Source organism: Malaclemys terrapin, chromosome 11 (assembly GCF_027887155.1).
Source record: "Malaclemys terrapin pileata isolate rMalTer1 chromosome 11, rMalTer1.hap1, whole genome shotgun sequence".
Classification (NCBI taxonomy): Eukaryota; Metazoa; Chordata; order Testudines; family Emydidae; genus Malaclemys; species Malaclemys terrapin.
The window spans coordinates 52,881,294-52,896,907 of NC_071515.1; the positions used below are offsets into that span (position 1 = coordinate 52,881,294).

General features: G+C 45.7%; 1 protein-coding gene across 5 annotated transcripts in view; it reads left to right on the forward strand.

The window, feature by feature from the left end:
• Window positions 1–15,614, forward strand: part of CACNB4 (calcium voltage-gated channel auxiliary subunit beta 4) — a 213,617-nt gene that overhangs the window by 156,589 nt on the left and 41,414 nt on the right. For all 5 annotated transcript variants that reach the window (XM_054044135.1, XM_054044138.1, XM_054044134.1 and 2 more), the window contains 4 exons: window positions 744–820; window positions 1,222–1,241; window positions 1,329–1,409; window positions 4,242–4,300. In XM_054044135.1, the coding sequence (XP_053900110.1) occupies window positions 744–820; window positions 1,222–1,241; window positions 1,329–1,409; window positions 4,242–4,300 (237 nt within the window). The remainder of the gene's footprint in view (window positions 1–743; window positions 821–1,221; window positions 1,242–1,328; window positions 1,410–4,241; window positions 4,301–15,614) is intronic.

Consider the following 15,614-nt stretch of genomic DNA (forward strand, 5'->3'; position numbering starts at 1 on the left):
TAGATAACACAGGCTTGAGTACAAGCCGGAAAGCCACAGCTCTGACAGTTAATCACTGTGAGGCCTGCCTACTGTGTGTGAACATGTCACCATCCACTGGCTAAATACCCAAACAACAGACTTACTTTAATCATGGAACTCCTACTAACGCTGATGAGAGGGTGCATGCAGATAATGGTACTTCATTGTAAAGGAAAGAAAGGTGAGATGATTGAATCTAGCCATAATAAATGGCAAAAGTGAGGAGCATAATTTAGTCTATAAAGTAATGGCAGGGAATTGCCATACTAATTTACTTAATCAAGCTCAGGAATCATTTCAAGAGTAAATTATCTGGGCAAATGTTTCTAGAATAATTGAACAACATCAACTCTGATTTATCCAAATTGCTTTTACATCTTGAAATAGGTGAGTGTTAGCCCTTGTGCCTTGATGTTTGGAGAGAGAGGTACCTAACTGGGACGGATGCACAGTAAAAGAGAATATCAGATTATGGGAATCTGTGTACGTGAATCCCTTTTGTATCACTGGGGCCAAGTGATGGAACTCGCCCTTCTCTGATCATATGACTGCGTGGTGAATTAAGCAGAGGCATATGGGTTGTAATTTCTCCTCCTCCCAACCTCTAGGCAGGCCCTGGGACAGCAGTGCAGCATCTCTGAGGCTGGAATAGGAGCTGCAGGGCCTTGTGAGTTCACTCTCAGAATACTTTGTGTTAATGGGCATTCTTTGTAATGCTGTAGGAAATCAAGTGGAAATTCTTCTTCGAGTCTTGGAGAAATGGTGTCTGGCACATTTAGAGCTACACCCACTTCCACAGGTGAATTTTGGATTTTATATAAGGAAAACTATTACTGTTTCTTAAACTTACCTTAAACGTAGCAAATAAAATAAAATAAAGGGCTTCTCCACACCCTCTTATTACTAATTTATAAAAATATCCCATAGATAAATGCTTATTTGTTCAAACCTTCCCCAAAATAATTGGAGAAGAAAAAAATATTTGCTTCTAAATGTATCAGTCATGTAGAGAGCTGGAGAAAAGAACCAGAAAAGCTGGCAGACTCCCTCAGAAGGGTAGTGACTAATACTGATCAGAAAGGAGATGCAGAAATACAAATAATAAGTGCATTGACAGAGTGATCTTTGTTTGCAAATCTTGTGACTATTGCATTATGTGCAGTATGCATGTTAATAAAGTTCTTGTTTTTGGTCTTTTAGCAAAACAGAAACAAAAAGTGGTAAGTATATTTTGCTACATAGTTTCTACAGTTTGCATGCTGAGTCTGTTTTAGGTTATGTGCTGATGGGACATTTTCTTCTTTCAGACGGAACATGTTCCTCCTTATGACGTAGTGCCATCCATGAGGCCTGTTGTGTTAGTTGGCCCGTCGCTGAAAGGTTATGAGGTATCTATTCTATTTAGTTACATTTAATTACTATTTTCTAGTCTCTCTCTCTCTCACACACACACACACACACACACACACACACCACAGACATTGCACTAATCAGCCTTTAGAACAAGTTAGTTAAACTGGTGCAACAGCCTGTGTCGATATTTTTATTCTGGTTTATCTTAAAGATTCCTAGTAGATTTATGCTAAATACAAATAAACCTGGTTTAAATAAGTGTGGCTATTCAGCCTTTTGCACCCATTTGACTAAATCAGTTTAACATCACATCCAATGTGATGTATGCCATCATGTGCCAGCAGTGCCCCTCTGCCGTGAACATTGGCCAAACCAGACAGTCTCTACGCAAAAGAATAGATGGACACAAATCAGACGTCAAGAATTATAACATTCAAAAACCAGTCAAAGAACACTTCAATCTCCCTGGACACTCAATAGCAGACTTGAAAGTGGCAATTCTTCAACAAAAAAACTTCAAAAATAGATTCCAATGAGAAACTGCAGAACTGGAATTAATTTACAAACTGGACACCATCAAATTAGGCCTGAATAAAGACTGGGATTGGAGGGGTCACTACAAAAACTAATTGTCCCCCTACTGTTACTCACACCTTCTTGTCAACTGTTTGAAATTGGCCACCCTGATTACATTGGCCTCATTACCACTACAAAAGTGATTTTTCCTCCCTTGGTATTCTACTATTGAGAATAGCCCACTTCCACATTAATTGAATTGTCTCATTAGCACTGACCACCGCACTTGGTAAGGCAAATACCATCTTTTTATGTACTGTGTATTTATACCTGCCTACTGTATTTTCCACTCCATGCATTTGATGAAGTGAGTTTTGGCCACAAAAGCTTATGTCCAAATAAATTTGTTAGTCTCTAAGATGCCACAAGTACTCCTCGTTGTTTAAGTTAAACCAGTGCAACTTTCTCATGTGACCTTAGTTAAACTAGTGCAAGTTTCCTGTGTGTTGACAAGACCTAACTGATGCCATATTATGCCATAATCATGCATTATGAGAATTTTACATCTTCCTATGAAATGCCTGGTACTGGAGAGACTAGACTAGATGCAGCATTGGTCAGCTCCAGTATGGTAATTTCTACATTCCTACTCCAGGCGCTGATCTTGTGAACCCATCACTATTACTGAAGTGTGTGAGGTGTTTTGTTTTTTTTAAAGTTATTGCATAGAAATTTAAGGCTGAAGAGAATCCTAGCCCACCTAAACAATCACCCTCTATTCAGTATAACAATATGTACAGGTCTGTCGCATCTTACGCGCATTTAACATGCGCGATTTCAACTTTATGCGATCGGCAAAAACAACAACAAAAAAGAGAAAAACAACAGTTTTAATACTATACCTGTAGTGCGGGCGATTTCGCCCGCCATTGAACTCAATGGGGTTTTGGCTATATGCGGTTTTCGCTTTACGCGCTAACCGCGGAACGGAACCCCCGCATAAGATGAGACAGACCTGTCACTAATATGCACAGTTAACCAGGGCATTCATTATTAAATTCTGAAAATTAGCAAGTAAGATCCAGATTTAGGAAAGCATTTGAATACATGCTTAACTTGAAGCACAGGTGTAAATCCATCCTATTCAGCAAAGCAATGTTAGCATGTGCTGAAAGTTAAGCACATTAAGTGCTTTGCTGAATTGGGTCAAAAAGGAGTATGAACATATAATCAGTTACACTTCACTTAGTTTAATGACTGTTGATAATACTTCACAGTATATGAGTAAAAGTACTGTAATATATTTTATAAAAGTAGTGAAGTATTAGTAATATGACAGCATGGTGCTATTATTATGCAGCACTCTGCTCTTGAATCAGGTTTTTTGGGTGAGAATTATTGGATTTGCAGATTAGCAAAGTGAGAATTAGGCTCTACTGCATCTCATTTTCTAATATCTGTCTTTTAATTACATGGCAGCTTTCCCCGAAGGGGTAAAAATTCTTCCTTGGCATAACTGAATTGACTTCAGTGGTGCTGCAGCCTAAATGAATTTGGTCCAAGGACTCTCAAATTTGGAGGGGTTTCATTTGCTGGTTTAAATATACAACATGCTACAAATTAGACACACAGAATCTCCCCTGGAAAAAAAAGACTCCTTGGAAATGAAATACCTTTTAGGTGCATAAAGTATCCAGTTAAATGGTGATGGAATTAGGATATTTCCTTCAGTTAGAAAAATATAGAGAGAGACACATTTGTAATCCCTATGTAATCTATATGGGAAAGTTCTTTGCACACTTTTTCTGATGAAAGTGTGCAAGAGGCGTGTGAAAAGTATAATTTTTGAGAAATAAACTGCCAGAGACACAGGGTCTTGAATTGGTTACAATTATGAGTGGCAGATTATGGGTGGCAGTCTGAATTACTCTGAAAGGGGTAAAGAGTTCATCCAACAAGTCAGTGGGAATTACAGATGCTCGGCATCTCTCAGGATTTTGCCCATGTGTGGTAATAGGATCCAGATCCATTTTCTGCCCAGACATCTCATTGTGAAGATGTTAACCATTGCTCTTAGAACACTCCCGCATATGAGCACTTTGGAGTATGTTTCAGAAAACTAGAAAACCTTTATAATGAAGTATTTATTCCATCTGTATAGATATAAATTGCAGCTGCCAGATGTGTTTGAATGAGAGCTCGTTGATGATAGCACTACAATTAAATGATTACTATCTATGTAAAGGACACTGATTATTGGAAATGTCCTTACCTTCTACCTCTTTTCTTACTTTTGACTTCTTTCTCTCCCTGTCAATCCTCTTTGTTCAATCTTCCTCACCTCTGCAAAGGTAACAGACATGATGCAGAAAGCCCTCTTTGACTTCCTGAAGCACAGGTTTGATGGGAGGTGAGAAATATAATCCTTTTTATGTTTTTTCCCACATTATAATGATTTTATTTAGTGCCTTTTATCGAGGAGGATCCCAGTGCACGTTTCAACTGATTCACTAACTATATACACCTCTACCCCGATAGAACGCTGTCCTCGGGAGCCAAAAAATCTTACCGCGTTATAGGTGAAACCGCGTTATATCGAACTTGCTTTGATCTACCGGAGTGCACAGCCCCGCCCTCCACGGAGCACTGCTTTACCGCGTTATATCCGAATTCGTGTTATATCGGGTCGCGTTATATCGGAGCAGAGGTGTATGTAGAAATCCTTTTATTCAACACTGAATTGTAGCCACCGGGTGACAAACAACAACTATTTTTAAGAGTGCATAACAACACGAAGAATGGAAGGTGTAACAGAGCAGAATTTTGCCTGAATACTGAATCCAACTGAAATTGCAGGGAAAATGTAGATAGGCAGAATGTAATTATCCTAGGTGGAATTTGACAAGGGCAAAAAGAAAGAAGTGCTATGGAATCTCTAATGATGACATGTGGCAAGGATCTTAGATGCAACATTGAAAAGAACCTGAGGGCTGGTCTACATTACCACGGTAAATCGATCTAACTTACGCAACTGCAGTTACATGAATAACGTAACTGAAGTAAAGTAGTTAGATCCACTTACCGCAGTGGCTACACTGTGCTGTGTCGACGGGATAGCATCTCTTGTTGACTTCCCTTACGCTTCTCGGGAAGGTGGGCTAATTTTGATGTGATACCATTTGTCAAGTTCAGGTCTCTTATACAACAGAATATGCTCTAAATAAACTAATCACACCGTGATGCTGGAATAACTATCAGGAACAGAGTGAATTTAAACAGTGAGCAAAGAGAAGGCTCAGGGCAGAAAAATCAGCTATTACATGTACTCGAGTCAAAAATATTTAAAAATTCAATTTTGGAAAAGACAATGCCCAAAAACAAAAATGTAGGAAAACATGTCAGGTACAGTAACGCCTCACTTAAAGTCGTCCCGGTTAACATTGTTTCGTTGTTATGTTGTTGATCAATTAGGGAACATGCTCGTTTAAAGTTGCGCAATGCTCCCTTCTAACGTCGTTTGGCAGCCGCCTGCTTTGTCTACTGCTTGCAGGAAGAGCAGCCCATTGCAGCTAGCTGGTGGGGGCTTGGAACCAGGGTGGACTGGCAGCCCCCATATCCGCTCCCCCTATCAGCTCCCCGCTCCCCCTATCAGCTCCCCGCTCCCCTAAATTCCCTGTGCAGCAGCTGCCTGCAGTTCAGCTGTGTCCCTCCCCCCACTGCCATGTGCTGCTCCTGTCCTCTGCCTTGGAGCTGCTCCCCGAGACTCCTGCTTGCCGTGCGGGGGGGGGAAGGAATAGGGGGGCTAATGTCAGGGTGTCCCCCTCCCCCTGCTCCTGAACCCCGCTTACCCCATCTTCCATAGAGCAGGGGGGACACTCAGGACTGAGGGAGTTTGCAGCAGCTGCAGTCTCAACAAGCTGATCTAATTACCAAGGCAGTGTACTTAAAGGGGAAATGCGAATATCTCCCTCCATTCCTGACGCCTTGTAGAGTGAGAGAGTTAACCCTTGAGGGCTCGGCCAATTGCTAGTTCATCATTTAGCAGTAAGGGAAATATCCCACCCTCTGACTCCTCCACCTCAACCGAGCTTCACAATCATCATCACTGTGTACCAGTATTAAATTGTTTGTTTAAAACTTATACTATGTGTGTGTATGTGTGTATATATATATATAAAAGCCCTTTGAAAGCCCTCCTATATAATATAGTATTTTGTCTGGTGAAATTTTTTTTCCTGGAACCTAACCCCCTCATTTACATTAATTCTTATGGGGAAATTGGATTTGCTTAACATCGTTTCACTGAAAGTCGCATTTTTCAGGAACATAACTACAGTGTTAAGTGAGGAGTTACTGTACTTGAAAAGGTTGCAGAAACTGCAGGGGGATGCAGGAGGGAGAGAGAACAAAGTATATAGCCTCCTCAGCTCATGCAAAGAAAGGCTTTTCCTTGAGCAACTGAGAGCAAGAGAAGAATTTTAATTCCTTTAAGAATTTAGACTGAGCTCACTGCTCTACTGCTGCTCTCAGGTGTTGTTGGGGAAGTCCCTGATGTTCTAGGGGTTGGCTCAACCCCCGGGAAGTCCTGATCTGCTTTCCCCAATCCCTGGGGCACATTGGTGGGGGCAGTTTGCACGGTGCCAGCCACCACATGGTAGCAATTGTTTTTCTAAAGCATCTAGCGACATTGTAGGCACTAATACACTATAAATAATAAGGTCCATGAGGTTATGGTAAAGGCACCATAATGGCAAAAAGCAAAATTGGCATTTTGTTATTGCCAGCAAATATATATAGTTGATGTTTTCTGTGGTATCCGCTCCAGGGAAATTACTTTCTGTATATGCACCCAATAGATGGTGCTCCCTTTTTTTGTCATTCATTCCTTTTTGGTAGTAAGTACCCATTTGTAGATTATTTGAACTTCAGTCCTAGATCATTTGAACTCTGCTTTCCATGGGCACACCACATGCTCTCACATGTCAAAAAATGCTGCAGAACTTTAGGAGACTCTCCAATGGCTTTGAAAGCCCTCCTGATTTAATGACAAACGGCGCATTACTGAGACTGTGACATTGTGCAGAGTTGGTTTCTGGAAGGATAATGTCTTCACTAAGATTTATAAATGTTTCCAGATGAGAAGCCAAGTACTGGCTCAGGTGGCCAATCTCACTAAGCTAAAAGTTACAAGTCATTAAAACTTTGTTCATGGGATAATTCCTACAGATCCTGCTGTTTGTGTGGATGGGTTTAAAAAGTACAATATTTTCTTAAAATATCATGATAATTGAAGGTAGTGCTGACTGTTTTGTTTGTGTGTCTGGATTGGTTCAAATGTATTGTTGTCAGAATCCAACATGGTGACTGAGTTGCTGGAACTAAATCTGTCACCCGTATCTGGAGTAAGGTGGTGTAAGTTTCATATATTGATTAGTGGGTGAAAGAGTCTAAACTGATGTTAGAGGCTCACTGTGCTGGTTGGTTACCACTTGTAGATTCTAGGCCCTCAGTGGTGAAAGTGAAGTAAAAGGGCTACAAGGCTCCTGAAGCTTTCATCTACTAGTTGCAGCCCTGAAAGTCGACCGCACTTGGCAGTACGGAGTGTGGTCAGAGAGTCAAGGATATGTGGAGAGTCAATGCACTTTTCAGCAGAGCTCCAGTGGGGCCCCAGCTATCCTTTTAAAGAGCCTAAACTGGTGTAACTTACATGCTGAGGGGTTGGAAGAATGTGTGAAAATATTAAAAGTCTGAATGCAGGAGGAGCTACTTGAACTGACACCCTCCACTTCTTTCCATGTTGCCTCTTGCTGTGTGAGTTACATAAACTTAGACTCAATGGGTCAAATCTGCCCTGAATTATACCTGTGAAACTCCACTGAAGTCAGTACACTTGCATGTGTGTAACTCAGCACATAGTGTGGGCAAATCAATGTTTTTAGTGACTGATTAGTTGTTATTAAATCTGTGGCCTTTGACTTCAAATGACTCTGATGCTACGTTAACATCAGGGTAGGGGACCTGAGCTCCCTAGTGTTAATGTGATAAATATAAAGAGGTTAGTATTGTGACACAGGAGGAGTACATAGCAAGCACATCTGAGGTGATGGCACTTCTGGGAATTTGCTACTCTTTGCAGCCTTCATAGAATTATGAGAGAAGAGTGGAATGCTATCACTGTGGGATGTGAGATCCCCTGAGACAAACAGCTGAAGAATATCTAACATTCTAAACTCTCCAATACTTTGGCACTTCGATGTAGAATTTGATGCAAAATGTTAAGTCCATATGTAGTAGTATTTAATTACAGTAGCTCTGAACTGTCCAAATTACATTTCTTTAGTACAATTTGTGGCATAGTCATACAATAAATGCTTGTCTTAAGGCTCTGGGATACCTTTTAGTGCCATTTTTCTGTTGTTGCAATATATGTCTCAAATCTGAATACAAGCCACTTACTTGACTGTCACAAAATGCATTTCAGCTGCAGAAAACTGACTACATTTTTGTCAAGAGTCAGCAGTTAAATGAGTCCCATTCTTTAGAGAGCCTGGTCATTGATAAAGATGTTAAATAGTGTAGAGCCAAGAACTGATCCCTGTGGTACCACACAGTTACATTTTGAGACCTGTTACTTAGCCAATTTTTTATCCTTTTAATGTGTGCCATGCTGATTTTCATATTCTAATTTTTCAATCAAAATGTCATGCAGTACTAAGTCAAATGCCTTATAGAAATATGTTAACACTATTACCTTTATAAACCAAACTTGTAATCTCATAAAAAGAAGATATGAAGTTATTTGACAGAATCTGTTTTCCATAAATCCATGTTGATATGCATTAATTACATTAACCCCCTTTACTTCTTTATTAATTGAGTCCTATAAGAGCTGCTCCACTATCTTGCTTGTGGTTGATGTCAGGCTTACAGGCCTGTAATTACTTGGGTCATCTTGTTTACCCTTTTAAAAATTGTCACAACATTAACTTTCTTCCAGTCTTCTGGAACTTCCCCAGTGCTTTAAGACTTATTGAAAATCAACATTAATGGTCCAGCGAGTTCTTCAGCCAACTCTAAAAATTCTTAGATGCATATTATTTGGACCTGCTGACTTAAAAAGTCTAACCTTAGTAGCTTCTTTTTAATATCCTCCAGAGATATACCAGTGACATGGGAAGAATGTTATCTTCACCATATGATGAAATTGTATCATCTGTTTTTCTCCAAATACATAACAGAAGTATCTATTGAATACATCTGTCTTTTCTGCATTATTATTGATTATTCTACCATTTACATCTAATAATAATAGACCAATACCATTGTTGGGATTCTTTTTGTTCCTAATATATTTAAAAAACTCCTTATTGGCCTTAACTCTGCTAGCCAGAGATTTCTTCTAGTGTTCCTTGGTTTCCCTTATCAACATTCTACAATTAATAACTTCTGATTTATATTAATTATTATTAACTTCCCCCTTCTTCCATTTGTGTTATATATATTTTTCATTATTTACAGCTGCCTTCACTTCCTCTCTAAACCAGGACAGTTTTTTAACCAACCCAGCCTTCTTCCTTGATTGTGGCTTTTTGGGCATTTAGTAAGATGTACTTAAATGATTCCCAATGATCACTCACATTTTTGTTATTAAATTTTTCCTCCCACCTGTTTTGTCTCTATTGTTTTCAGCTTTGTGAAACTGGCCCTATTAAAGCACTAAGTGTATATATATTACAGGTTTAGATTGTGTTCTGCTTGCACATTAGATATGTGATCAAGAGATGATCACTTGTACTTAAGCTACCATTAACTTTTAATTCTGTGATCAGTTCCTCTTTATTTGTTAGAACAAGGTCTAAAATAGAAATTCCCTGTGTTGACTGCAACACTTTTTCAGTTAGGAAATTGTCATCTATTATGTTTAAAAATTCTAAGGATGTTTTAATACTGGCAGTATGAGATCTCCAGCATATGTCATTCAAATTGAAGTTCCCCCATGATCACACAGCTTTCTTGCCTACACATTGTACATAGATACATAAGGAGGCGGTCATCCTGTTTCCTAGTGCGATTTGGTGGTCCATAGCAGACCCCAGCTAATACTCCATCTTGTGCTTTATCTGTTAGGACATTGATCCATAAGCATTCAAGACAATTTTCTTCTGACTTATCAGTGACTCGGGAACAGGTAATGCCATTTTTGATATGGAGTGCTACTCCCCCTACACTTTTGCTCATTTGATCCTTCCTAAATAGGTTATAATCATTGATTTTAACATTCCACTTGTGTGAATCATCCCAGGTTTCAATAATACCAACTACATTGAATTTATGCTCATAAATCAGAAGTTCCAATTCTTCTTCGAGTGATTGTTCACGTCCATTACACATTAGGTGTACGCGCGCCGCGTGCACGGACGTCGGAAACTTTTTCCCTTAGCGGCTCCCGTCGGGTCGGCGGGCCCCCTCCTTCCCGCCAGAGCGGCGCCCCGCTCCAGGGTATATATATCCCTGCCGACCCAACCCCTCCAGTTCCTTCTTACCGTCCGTGGCGGCGTTGGAACAACTCTGTCTCTCGTCTGAGAGTGTCCCTTAGCAAATAGTCATTACAGCTATCTAGTAGTCATCAAAGATACAGTTTACTCAGTAGTTAACGGCTCATTAGAGTACTTAAAGCTCCTGCTGGGGTTGTCTGTTCAGCCCCGGCACCGGCCCCGGGCGGTGGGGTATGCCACACGCCCAGGGTTTCAAGGCCTGTGCCACGTGCCGCAGGCCTATGCCATTGAGCGACCCCCACGCTTCGTGTCTGCGTTGCCTGGGGGAAGCTCATCAGAAAGAGCGCTGCAAAATCTGCAAGGCTTTTAAGCCCAGAACTAGAAAAGAGAGGGACTTTCGCCTTAAGCAGCTGCTCATGGAGACGGCGCTACAGCCCTCCACTTCGACGGCACCGTCTGCCTCCGTGCGAAGTGCACCGGCTTCGGTGAGGGAACCGGCACCGGCGGGTCACTCGAAGACCGCGGCACTGACCCAGCGGGGAAGGGCACGACGCCGATCGTCTTCGCCGGCGAAAGTGAAGGGCCAGCCTAAGGCCCGCGGTCGCTCCCCGCATAAGAAGGCGGCACCGGTAAAAACCTCAAGTGCCCCTAAGGCCGACACGGCCTCGTCAAGGACCCCGGTAGTGGCTCCGGCGCCGAAGGGCCCGTCGAGCCCCGGGATGAGCGCGTCGAGCGACAATGAAGGGCTAGAGGAACTTGTGGAACAGCCCTCCACTCCGGACACGTTTGAGGCAGCTAAGGACCTCATCGCCTTGTCCGTTGAGGCCCCAGTACGCGCTGAAGGCGCCCCGCCTATGCTGCCGCGCAGAGGCAAGCCGGCGATGGTGCGCCCGTCACGGTCGCCGTCTCGGCACCGTTCCAGGGACCGGTCCCGGTCGAGCTCCGCCTCGGTGGACTCCCGGTTGCCCCCGGCGCAAGAAGCACCGCAGCAGTCGGGCTTCAGCACACGATCGGCACCGACTCAGCAACCGAGCACGAGTCGGCACCGTGAAGCATTGGCGGCTCGCTACCCAAGGCCGACCAGCCGTAGCCGTTCCCGGTCCCGGGATCACCGGTACCGTTCCAGGTCCAGGTCGACGAGGCGCCGTTCCAGGTCCTGGTCGCGAAGGCGCTATTCTCCAAGATCGGACCGGCACCGTCCTACGGCGCCACCGTGGCCTTCCAGGTCACCGTCCGTGGTCTCGGGGACTGACTCAGACCGATACAGCGGGGTCGCCCGTAGATCACAGGCCAGCAGGGACTACGGACAGTCACAATGGGGCCAGCCGAGCCAATGGCCATTCTGGACACCCTGGGCCTACCATCAACAAGGGCCCCCATCGAGGGCTTCGAGATCCGGGCCATCCCGGTACCGATCCCGCTCCCCGCGGCACCGTCCGCCATCGTATAGGGAGGCAACGGTCTCTAGACCACCGGAGCGGGAAAGAGGGGACTCGGCACCGAGTACGGTACCGTCCCAATCCCACGCGGCGGGTCATGCCGCAGAGGAGCAATTGGCTGAGGCCGGACTGCAGGATACTGAGGATGGGCAAAAGGCCCCGACCTTGTCCTCCTCGCCAGATGAGGCAGTTGCGGGCACATTGGTGTCCAGCCCTCCCCCGATTGACCATCGGGCACATCAAGACCTGCTTCGCCGGGTAGCCCTTAATCTGGGTTTGCAGGCGGAAGAGACCGTGGAGCAGGACGACCCCATGGTCGATATCCTGAGCCCAGAGGGCCCCTCCAGAGTCGCTCTTCCGATTATACGGACAGTACAGTCCAACTATAAGACGGTGTGGCAAACACCGGCCTTTAGCGCGCCAACTGCAAAGGGCGTGGAGAGAAAGTACTTCGCCCCATCTAGAGGGTTTGACTTCCTCTTTCTACATCCGTCCCCCTGTTCGCTGGTGGTCTCGGCGGTGAACGAGAAAGAGCGGCATGGCCAGCAAGCTCCTGCCCCCAAGGGCAAGGAAGCTAAGAGATTGGACTTATTTGGGAGGAAAGTCTATTCATCGGGAGGCCTTCAGCTGAGGATCGCCAATCAGCAGGCGATCCTAAACAGGCACAATTTCAACTCCTGGGCATCAGTCGCCAAGATTAAGGACTCCCTCCCACCTGACGCTCATCAGGAGTTCACGGCGCTGGTAGAGGAAGGAATGGCAGTGGCCAAGACCTCTTTACAGGCCGCTCTAGACTCAGCCGACGCTGCGGCCAGAACAATTGCGTCGGGAGTCGTGATGCGGCGTTCGGCGTGGTTGCAGGCTTCAGGTCTCCCGCCGGAGGTACAGACCACGCTGCAGGACCTCCCGTTTGAAGGTTCGGGCTTGTTTTCCGACCAGACGGACGCCAGGCTGCACAGCCTTAAGGACTCACGAGCGACCCTTAAGTCACTGGGTATGCACACGCCGGTGACGCAGCGTAAGCCCTTCAAGCCCCAGCCGCCGCAAAGGCATTACCATCCTCGGCCCCGACACGAGCCTTACCGCCGTCGAGGCAGGGATAATAGGCGGAGATGAAACAATACGCCTAACCAGGGCCAGAATCATGGCCAGGGCAAGCCACAGCCGGGAAATAAACCAGGCTTTTGAAGCTACGCCCGAGGACAGCGTACACCTCATCGCGACATATCTTCCAGGAATTCAAAACGGCTTAGCGGACCGCCTCAGCCGATCCTACCGAATGCACGAATGGACGCTGAGAGGAGACGTCCTGCATTCGATCTTCCGGAGGTGGGGTTTTCCCCGGGTGGATCTGTTCGCCACCAAGGACAACAGCCAATGCCCTCAGTTCTGCTCGTTCCAGAACCTCAGCCCGGGATCAGTAGTGGATGCCTTCATGATCCCATGGGGAGGGAGCCTAAAATATGCCTTCCCTTCATTTCCACTTATACACAAGGTTCTTCTCAAGACCCGCAGGGACAGGGCAACGATCATTCTTATTGCCCCGGCCTGGCCCCGCCAGCATTGGTTCACGTCCCTGCTGGAACTGTCCATGGCCGATCCAATCACCCTTCCCCTCCATCGCGACCTAGTCACACAAGACAAAGGTCGCCTACTCCACCCGAACCTGTCTTCGCTTCATCTCACGGCATGGTATCTCTCTGGCTGAACGATGCAGAACATAGGTGCTCTCACCAGGTTCAGCAAGTCCTCCTTAATAGTAGGAAGCCCTCTACAAGGGCAACATACCTGGCGAAGTGGAAAAGGTTCTCCCGCTGGTGTGAGCCCCAACGCATACAACCTTTACAGGCCTCGGTTCCGTCCATCTTGGACTATTTACTGCACCTCAAGAATCAAGGGCTTGCGCCCGCCTCAATTAGAGTTCACTTAGCCGCTATTTCGGCTTTCCATCCGGGAGAGTTGGGAGTGTCAGTATTCTCTAACCCCACAGTGGCCCGATTCCTCAAGGGGCTGGAAAGGGTGTTTCCCTACTCACGCCCGCCGGTTCCGACGTGGTCTCTGAACCTAGTGCTAAATAGACTTATGAGTCCCCCCTTTGAGCCCCTGGCCACTTGCTCCCTCACGCACCTCTCCTGGAAGGTGGCGTTTCTCGTGGCCATCACGTCGGCCAGAAGGGTATCGGAATTGAAGGCCCTCTCGTCGGAGCCACCTTATACGGTGTTCCATAAAGATAAGGTGCAACTTAGGCCGCACCCCAAATTCCTCCCAAAGGTGGTGTCACAGTTTCACATGGGGCAAGACATTTGCCTTCCGGTGTTTTTTCCAAAACCCCATACGGACCCTCACCACCGCAGCCTACATACCCTGGATGTCCGAAGGGCGTTGGCATTTTACCTGGAGCGGACCAGGTCGTTCCGCAGAACACCCCAGCTGTTCATTGCGATTGCGGAACGTATGAAAGGCTTGCCTATTTCGACGCAGCGCTTGTCGGCATGGATTGTGCACTGTATACGCACTTGTTATGAGCTCGCCAATGTTCCGGCCCCGGAGATCCGGGCCCATTCGACTAGAGCCCAAGCGTCCTCAATGGCCTACTTGGCGCAGGTCCCGATCCAGGAGATCTGTAAGGCAGCCACCTGGTCATCCATACACACGTTCACAGCCCACTACGCGATCCATCATCAGACCAGAAAGGACGCGATGGTCGGTCGGGCTGTGTTACAGTCAGTTGTACCTTGACTCCTACCCACCTCCAATGGTAAGCTTGGGAATCACCTAATGTGTAATGGACGTGAACAATCACTCGAAGAAGAAAAAACGGTTACTTACCTTCTGTAACTGTTGTTCTTCGAGATGTATTGTTCACGTCCATTACACTTCCCACCCTCCTTCCCCTCTGTCGGAGTCTCCGGCAAGAAGGAACCGGAGGGGTCGGGTCGGCAGGGATATATATACCCTGGAGCGGGGCGCCGCTCTGGCGGGAAGGAGGGGGCCCGCCGACCCGACGGGAGCCGCTAAGGGAAAAAGTTTCCGACGTCCGTGCACGCGGTGCGTGTACACCTAATGTGTAATGGACGTGAACAACACATCTCGAAGAACAACAGTTACAGAAGGTAAGTAACCGTTTTTTCTGCTTGTTTATTACCCAGGCTCCTAGCAGTGGTGGATAGGCAATTAAAGAATTTCTTCTCCATGCCCTTTGGTTCCTTGATTATTGTTCTCAACATCTTGATTTTGTATTGAGTGCTCATATCCTCACTCTTTTACCCTCCCTTTTTGTTATTAGTTTAATTCCCTCCATCCATGCCTGTATTGATATGGGCCCCAATGTTATGTGACAGCCTAAGTGGTCTGCAGTACTCCTTACTGCTCCTCCAGAAAGTGTTTCTTTCTTTCTTAGTACTTGTGGCCAGGAGCAGCCAGGGTTCTGGAGGCCTCAAGCCAGCTGATTCTTGGGGCGATAGAGCACTGCTGGATGCCCTAACTAGTGTTCCATTGAGCAATGGGTCATATCCTGCCCTGTGGTTTCATGCCATAAGGATCCATGGGTCTAGAATTTGGGGTTGTGAGGTCCTGGGTGACCACTGCCTCTGTGTCACCACGGGGGAGCCAGGTGAAGCAGCACCCAACAATTACTGGAGAGTTAGGCACCGCAGCAAGTACTACCCAGAGAGGCCAGAGCAACAGAACTTTGGTCCACACCAACAGTTTAAACCAGGAGTTACCCTAAGGAGCCGTCTGAGCAACAACATAGATTCTAGCTTGCTACCTTGTCTTTCGCCTCATCTTG